Consider the following 8,965-nt stretch of genomic DNA (forward strand, 5'->3'; position numbering starts at 1 on the left):
TGTTTTCGACCCTCTTCAGTTTGTTTTCACTTTCTTCCTCAAATTGACAACATCGAATCAGATACTTTAATGTGTATGATTCCATCAGTTTTGTGTGGATTCTAACAAATTTCAGATCTTTCTAAGATCAAAGCGCATCAACGTTCCGATTAACCATCTAAATGTATCTTGGCATTTTTTTTTTTTTTTTAATGTGGAAGGTAGCATGAGACTCTTCGACTATTAAAAATTTAAAACAAGAAAAATCTGCGGATAATACCTTAATAAAAAGATCTATACCAAAAAAAAAAAAAAAAAAAAAAGAAGACCGCAGGAGCTGTGACTAGTGACTGTGTGCCTCTTTATGGCTTCATCTATTCAATACCTTAATAATTAAGATCCAAATGTAGATAAGCATTTTTATGTGGAAGCTAAATAGACTCTTCTTCATCTATTAGTAGGTTACCTTACCTCTTACCACTAATTATGTAGGATAGGATTACCCATCCAACAGAATGACAAACCCACAATTTCTTTTAAGGGAACACCACCACACATCTTCTTATGTTTCTCTAGCCTTAATATATTTTTGTTTCCCAAACTCACATGGATTACCTAGTGTGTACAAATTTTGTTCAAATTGAAGATAATGAAAATTTCTTATACTCGCTATGTTATGCCAACATAGACGTCGAGCCTAGATATAATGACAAATGTCATCCAGCAAAAGTAGTAGTAGGTTTCGTATTCAAATTTGGGAACTGGCCTTTGTAAAACAAATTAGAGGTAGATTCCTTACTATGACTTCTTTCAGATTTTGCAAAAAGTGAGAATTTTATGTACTTGGTATGACCTTTTTATAATATGTTAACATGTCAACTGTATGATTATAATTATATGATGAATGAGAAAGCTCATTTGTTGGTGTATGTATTTCTCTAATGTGGAGGTTGTAAATGAATCAAACTATAAATAAATAATTTAGACTCAACTTTAAAAAAAAAATTGTTTATACTTTTTATTTAGTAAACAACTTAAACTCAAATATAATCAAGTGCTTGTGAACAAGCTCACGAATGTGAGGCTCAAATACTAGATTTGAATATATATATATATATATATATATAATTATTTTTAAAACATGCATAAAAAATAATTACATAGACTTAAAATTGAATTGTATAAGTTTTTGTATATGTATATATATATGTTCATAATATGTTAACTTATTATTTGTAATTTATTGATAATATAAAACATTTTATTTTGTAGTAAATAATTATATAAATTTTTTATAGCATTAGGTAAATCTAATTTTTATAAGTTTATAAATGAAAATTAGTCTATCTCATGAACTTAAATAATGTAATTTTAACTTTAACTAGGTTGTAACCAATGCTACACAAACATTTAATTGAAGCAACAATATAGTAGTCTGACCAAGGTGAGTGAAGGGGTCATCTCTGCTTTCGCATTTAGTATTATGAACGACTCATTTGGCATCCAAATAAAGAAAATTAAATCGGACATTTAAAGCAAAATTAGACAACAATTAAAAAAATTTAAATAAAGATTGTGCTTCGACTTCAATATAATATATATTATATATGATTTTTTAGAACAAAAATAAGAGGGCTTCTGTGGGTAATCATTGCCTCACGTCCCATGATACAATGCCACTTAGGCTTTTGGGTAAGCCCATGGTTACCACTCGTGCAAAGTAAAGTGCTACTACTCGAACCCGCAATCTCTTGGTACTTAGTTTGAAGTTATAGGTCTTTTCAAGTGCTTCTTATCCCTGCATAAAACTCGCCAATGGTGATTATTATTAAAAAAATTGAGAAGGCAGTACAAAATTTTAGTTAAGGCGTTTACTATATAGAAAAAGAATAAGTTAATCAAAGAATTCGTGTGTAAACTCTACTCAACTATAAAAAATCAACTCAACTCATTTACAACCCCACAAATATACAACTTCATTAGTAAATTACTCAAATATACCTTAATCTACTTCTGTTACTTTTCCCTACCTTTATTCATTACTAATCTAAAGTACCTAAAAAAATTATGGAACTGATTGTGTGTGTGTGTGTGTGTATACACACATTTCCATGCCAATTATGATTTTTCCTCCTTCCTTGATTTGCTGCCCCTCAATTTTTAATAAGAACAATGTTAGATACACAAATTTTGTCACAACTTATTAAGGTGTTAAGTTTCAATTGGAGAATGTCTAAAATAAAATAGTTTCAATTGAAGCAACATCATTTTACATGGGTCAACTACTGATGCAAATTTTATTATGTAACAATCACAACAAGTTGTAATAATAGCAGATGCAAAAAAGTGAGAACTTTTTTGTCCTTAAATTATTGTTTTGATAAATACCACTTTTACGATGAATTAAGTTGTTTTCGAAATGATCCATTATTTTGAGTAAATATATTATAAGATGGTCTCATGAGATCATATAATACAAGAATTTTCTCCATTATTTTATGCTGGTTAAAATTTTGGTGCTTTTAAAAGTTACAAGAATTAATATTCCATATACAGATATTGACACACATTTCGTTTAGATCCATGTTAATCAGTTGATGCCACCCCTTATATATATTATCTTGGTTGGGTTAAAATATGTTGCCAAATCCTTGTAAATGCAATTGTACAGAGGCCCGATACATGAATCAGTAACACAAGGAAATACCCAAGTAGGCCAGTTCCACAGAAGGTCTGCAAAGATCATACTAGAACGTTCGTTTGGAAAATTAAAATTAACCGACTAGAAAGTTTGTCAAGAAAAGCAGAGAAGACTAATAACTAGAACTCCTGAGAAAATACCGTAAGAATCCTCTACGAACCTAAAAATTTTGCTACCACTCTGTAATCTATCAAACCAGTCAAAAATCGTGTGTCATTGTAAGCATCCCAACAAATAACTACTTCAAACTTCAAAGGTTTTTCTGTACTATAGTTCCTAATTAAGATGTCACTAATTCCAAGCTTCTTTGGTAGCCGCCGAAGCAACATCTCAAACCCATTCTCACTCAAGATTTGGGACCCTTTTAAGGATTTTCCATTCTCATCGGAATCTCAGTTTGCAAAAGAAAATTCTGCTTTGGTTAACACCCGCGTGGATTGGAAGGAGACCCGAGAAGCCCATGTGTTCAAAGCTGGTCTTCCTGGGCTCAACAAAGAGGAAGTGAAGGTTGAAGTTGAAGATGACAGAGTGCTCCAAATAAGCAGAGAGAGGAAAATGGAGAAGGAAGAGACGAAAGACACGTGGCATAGAGTGGAGCACAGCAACGACAAGTTCTTGAGGAGGTTTAGGCTTCCTGAGAGTGCTAAGATGGATCAGATTAAGGCTTCCATGGAGAATGGTGTTCTCATTGTGACTATTCCTAAGGTGGAGGTGAAGAAGCCTGATGTCAAATCCATTGAGATTTCTGGCTAAATTGTGATTTGGTCCCTATATTGCATGGTTAATATAAACATAGGCCTTAAATTCTAATTGCATAAAATAAATTTTAGTTCAATGTTTGTTTCATTGTTTGATAATTTTCATGACTTGTCCCCCCAAATAAATGTTGTACGGGGAATATGTAAAAACTTTGTAATGTTTTGAAAGTACTAAGGAATGCAAAAACGCAAGAAAGAAGAACGCATAGAAGAAGAAGGAAAAAATAATACAGCGAAACTCGAGTCTTAAAAACTCGAGTTCCCACCACTTACAAATCAAGACTTAAAAATTTGAGTTTTACCTTAAAACTTGAGTTTTAGACACTCAAAATATTAGTTTTTCACATTGTTTTAAAATGTGATAACTAATGAAATTGTTTGATATTCAAGGTTATTTGGAAAAAAATTGCAGCCCTTTATTAAAGGAATGGTACCGAATTGATGGAGTTGAGGTCTGACAAGTTAAAAAAAAATAAAAAAAGAAGAAGATGAAGAAGAAATAGTGGCTGTTTTTCCATAAGGCACATGGCCTAACTTGTACTTGGAGTTATCATCTCAAAAGATGATAATGGTGGCAGGTGGTAGAAAAAAAAAATTAAAAAATTGTGTATCCGTAAAAGCCCAGGTGCTTTGATTTAGATGACATAGTCATGTATCTAATTTTGTCCTTATCTCAAAAGTGCACTAAGGTTTTAGGTGGCAGAAAGTAAAGGAAATATATATTATGAATATGTGGATTTTTTTGTGTGAGTTAATAATGAGAAATTATTAGCTATTATTTTTTAATAGTCTCTCTTTTAATCGGGTACTGTTATAAGTTTTTCTTGAATTATTTGATTATTGAGTATAGTGCTTGAAAATTATTTAGGTAATATCTAAGGATTTTAGAGAAAGTGTTAGGGAGAAGTTCTTTGTGGTGAGTTAGCTGAGGCAAGTAACCTTATCTTAATTGATTTTATTTTGCGTATTTTAACTACTGAATTTTTTTTTATAGTTGTTACAAGTTTATTTTAATTGTTTAGCTACATTGAATTAAAGTAAATAATAAAGAATTGTGACAAATATATTTGATTTACTAAATATATGATTTTATATATGTATTTGAATGAAATATATTTTTGTTTGAACTATAATTTGATATATATGATTTTAGACAATCTGACTATGTTTTAACTCTGATACCTAGCCAATGGGGGTTATTCATTGGTACTGAAACTAATTTTATCTGAGGCATCACGAGCTTATCGTGTTTCTGAACCCAGTTAATGGGGGAAATACATTAGCACGGAACTAGTTTCATCTGAATTTGATGCCTAGTCAAAGGGATGTAGTGTGACCAAAGTTGTAAGGATTGTTAAGAATATGAATTATGTTGAATATTTGAATTGTTTAAAGTCCTTGAAATTGCTTTTGTGTTTTTGGGAACCTATTGTTAATTATAGCTTTGATATATATGGAAAATATATTAATTTCTAATTTATCTATGATATATTTGTAAGATTTAAAATATTTGATCTATATACAACTTATTATTTTACAGATCTATTTGCTTGATAGAACTTATTAGGACTTTGGTTACTTATTGAGTTGTCAACTCACCCCCCTCTTTCCCCTTTCAAATTCTAATTAGGAAGAGTAACATATGTTTGGGCTTCCGCTGGGATGTGCGCATGAGTGAAGTTTAGGAAATCAATGGAATAAGATTTGAACTTTTAGGTTTTAAATTACCATTTGTATAGAACTTTAGATTTAAAGGATTTAGTTTATTTTTATTTCGATGTTGGAAGATTATTATTTGGAGATCTTTTGAGAATTGCATTATTAAGGATATTTTTAAATTTATTGATGAAATTTTCTTTGAGGATAATTCTTTAGTTGTTAAGAAGGTCTTTCACACTTGTAAGGTGTAAACTTTATAAGTGTGTGGCTGTTGTCACATGCCTAGCTCTTACTTGGGTTCGGGGCATGACGGTTGGGTGGTTTGGGTGGCCATGAGTATGGGTCTATGGTGGTTTGGGTTCTAATTTATGGTTTTGGTTTGTGGTGTTGGGCTTTGTAACAATGGTGGTGAGGCGGTGGTTGTGATCTCAACGGGTAGATTTTTGGGTTGTGGTGGGTTTTGTTTTTTTGGTTTGCACAATAGAATGAGGGACAAGAAGTAAGAAATATGAAAGAAGAGAGAAGAGTGAGGAGAGAGAAAAGGGAGTCACACCGTTTCGGACCAGATTGTGCTTAAGGACCAATCTGGTTAGTTTTGAAAAGTCTTGAACTTTTTTGGAATTAGCCCAAACCTCGGGGTTAGTTTATGTATTTGACCCTATAATTATATATACTTGAGATTGAATTGTATAAGTTTATAAATAAATTCATAAGATACTAAACTATTGTATTTAAAACTTATTCATGATTTAAATAGTTCATCTTGTACTAAAAATTATATGTAGTACAAGGTTGGTAAATCATTTTTTTTCTTTTTTTTGAGAATTAGATTGATAATCTAATTTTTATAACTGTACAATGAAAACTAGTCTTCCTAATTGATTCAAATGATATATTTATTATAGATTGACTCAAATGATATATTCGTAACTATAATTAAGTTATCAATTATTGGAATAAAATTGTGAAGGCAGTAAATAATTTAACTGTTGTTCTTATTATATGCGGAAAAATAATAATTTAATAATAGCTTGTTGTGAACAAGCTTGAAATTCTTCAACAAGAAAATAAACCAAGTTTAGATATATATTATAACTTAATGATGTGTCCGGACTTGCTTGTGATTGAAATTAAATTAAATTAAGCAAACCTAAACTTTTAATATTCAGCATGACTTATTTACAACCCGACTAATATGCACCTAATTAATAATTATCTAATACATTACCTTACTACAATTTTGCTATGATTTATTCTTCATTAATATAGATAATAGATTCCTTAAAGAAAATTATGGAAATGATATAATTTTATGTGATGTCCGTTACATTATCATTCCAATTATGATTTTTTTTCTTCTCCCTTTCTTATTAGTTGTTCCTCGAATTTTAATAAAAGCAATGTTGGAGACAATTTTTCACAATTTTTTTACATAACTTGTTAACATTAACCTATCAAGTTTTCATTATAGATAACATCACATTCACATTGACTCATTGCCAACGTCACTTTTATTATGTAAAAATCGTAATAACATATCATATCAATAATTGTAAAAAGGTTTTGAAATTTTTGTGTCTTTAATTTAAAGTTTTAATTTACTAGAATTAATTTGATTTTTTCATGGCTGGCTGACATAATCATATATTCATCATACACACATATTATAAAGAATCTTATATCAGCGATATTTTTTTCTCTCCTTTAGAAGCAAAATCAGAATTCAAATATCTTCGACCATAAAATCATAATAATACTATAATAATTTAATACAAAGGATTTCTTTTTTGGTTAAATCTTGGTTGGGTTGAAAATGTGTTGCCAAATTTGTGCTAACGCAATTGTGGATAGGCCCAATACGCGAATCAGTGGCCGTGTGCAACACGAGATACCCAAGTGGGCCAAGTCCAAAGAAGGTTCACCAAGATGCTAGAAAGTTCGTTGAAAATAATCAGTAAACAGCCAGAAAATTCATTAAGCAGAAAGGAAAAAGACAAACGACAACCAGAACTCTCCAGAAAATACCTGAAGAATCCCTCACGAACCTATAAATTCGCTATCGCACTCTTTCTTCCCAAACCAGTCAGAATTAGCAAGTGTCATTGTAAGCTTTTTCAAGAAACAACCACTTCAAAAGTTTTCTCTGTACCATAGCTCTTAATTAAGATGTCACTAATTCCAAGCTTCTTTGGTAGCCACCGAAGCAACATATTGGATCCATTCTCGCTCGAGATTTGGGACCCATTTAAGGATTTGCCATTCTCATCTGAGCCTCAGTTTGCAAGAGAAACTTCTGCTTTGGTTAACACCCGTGTGGATTGGAAGGAGACCCCAGAAGCCCATGTGTTCAAAGCTGATCTTCCTGGGCTCAACAAAGAGGAAGTGAAGGTTGAAGTTGAAGATGACAGAGTGCTGCAAATAAGCGGAGAGAGGAAAGTGGAGAAGGAAGAGAAGAAAGACACGTGGCATAGATTGGAGCGAAGCAGTGGCAAGTTCTTGAGGAGGTTTAGGCTTCCTGAGAATGCTAAGATGGATCAGATCAAGGCTGCAATGGATAATGGTGTTCTCACTGTGACAGTCCCTAAGGTGGAGGCGAAGAAGCCTGATGTCAAGGCCATTGAGATTTCTGGCTAAATTGTGATTTTGGTCCCTCTGTACCATAATAATTAGAATATACTATGGCCTTAAGTTGTGATTGCAGGTAATAAATTTAGTACATGTATGTTTCTTTGATAATTGTCATGATTTTCCCCAAGTATACGATGTATGGGGAGTATGTAAAAGCTTGTAATGTTTTGAAAGTTCAAAGGAATGCAAAAACAAAGTGCTTAATATTGCTGCTTACATTTTCTCAACAAAAAAATAATAATAATATTGCTGCATGCACCCATATATTGTTTCATTGGAAAAGTTTATGCATTTTTTAATATTTGGTAATATAAAAAACTATCAAAGAAAATTATCTCTTAACTTAGCATGAAATCGAGTTGTCTTTTTGTTAAAATTGTTGAAAAATAATTCTATTTTACATAAATCTAAATAGAGAAAAGGAAATTAAAAGATAATTTTTCAATTCAGATCTTCCAGGAGCAAAGTGCATGAACGTTTTGATCAACCATCTAGATTTGGCTTAGCATTTTTATATGGAAGCCTGGAAGGCACTAGCTAGAGGCTATTCATCTATTAAAACAAGAAAAATTCTATGGATTATACCTCAATAAACTTTTTTTTAATTGCAAAATCCTACTGTGTAGCGAATCATTTATTACTAAAAATATATAAGCTTAACACATGGGCCAAAAAAAAAAAAAATAGTAATAACTTGGTTCCAGGCATCTACCACTATACCTATAATGATTGGCCCAGGAACACTACTACCTAACTGCTCCAACTATGCCCAAACCCCCTAAAAACTTTGAAATTGATAGCCTGGACTCCGCCAACTGATCCTTATGTTACTCTAAATATCAATGGGAGTCTCAGGAAAGCCGGGTAAAGCAAGGGGGTGGATAGGAGAGGAACCAAAAATTTTTGGTTGGGGGAGGCGGAGTTGTGATTTTAAATAACTTTATACATATTTCATCACACTTTTTCACCTAAACATATATCAAAAACACTCAAAAAAATTACTCAAACTCTTTTATCAAATGGGCCCTTAATGTTTTATTATTAGAGTAAGTTATAATTTATAAATATATTGCAGATAAAATATAAACTTTTAAGCATATATTTAGTAAATATTTTTAGGAGAATTTATTATCTTTTAAATTTTAATGAATATATAAAGGTAGTATTATTTGATATTAGACATGAACAAAAACATTTTATAAAAGAATGTTTAGCATCTCCTATCAAAATTACGCTCAAT

The 8,965-nt window shown here is 31.3% G+C and overlaps 2 protein-coding genes across 2 annotated transcripts; both read left to right on the forward strand.

Annotated features, from left to right (window-relative positions):
* Positions 1-2,959: 2,959 nt before the first annotated feature.
* Positions 2,960-3,433, forward strand: LOC115993874 (18.2 kDa class I heat shock protein-like). Its single transcript, XM_031117889.1, has one exon. It carries the CDS (start codon positions 2,966-2,968, stop codon positions 3,431-3,433), a length of 468 nt encoding a protein of 155 aa, XP_030973749.1. The 5' UTR covers positions 2,960-2,965.
* Positions 3,434-7,148: 3,715 nt separating this feature from the next.
* Positions 7,149-7,933, forward strand: LOC115993961 (18.2 kDa class I heat shock protein-like). Its single transcript, XM_031117993.1, has one exon. It carries the CDS (start codon positions 7,264-7,266, stop codon positions 7,729-7,731), a length of 468 nt encoding a protein of 155 aa, XP_030973853.1. The 5' UTR covers positions 7,149-7,263; the 3' UTR covers positions 7,732-7,933.
* The last annotated feature ends 1,032 nt before the right edge of the window (positions 7,934-8,965 follow it).

This window comes from Quercus lobata, chromosome 1, assembly GCF_001633185.2.
Source record: "Quercus lobata isolate SW786 chromosome 1, ValleyOak3.0 Primary Assembly, whole genome shotgun sequence".
Classification (NCBI taxonomy): Eukaryota; Viridiplantae; Streptophyta; class Magnoliopsida; order Fagales; family Fagaceae; genus Quercus; species Quercus lobata.

Excerpts from the sequence above, each read along its gene's own strand:
- LOC115993961 (XM_031117993.1), top strand. The coding sequence starts at position 7,264 with ATGTCACTAATTCCAAGCTTCTTTGGTAGCCACCGAAGCAACATATTG.
- LOC115993874 (XM_031117889.1), top strand. The coding sequence starts at position 2,966 with ATGTCACTAATTCCAAGCTTCTTTGGTAGCCGCCGAAGCAACATCTCA.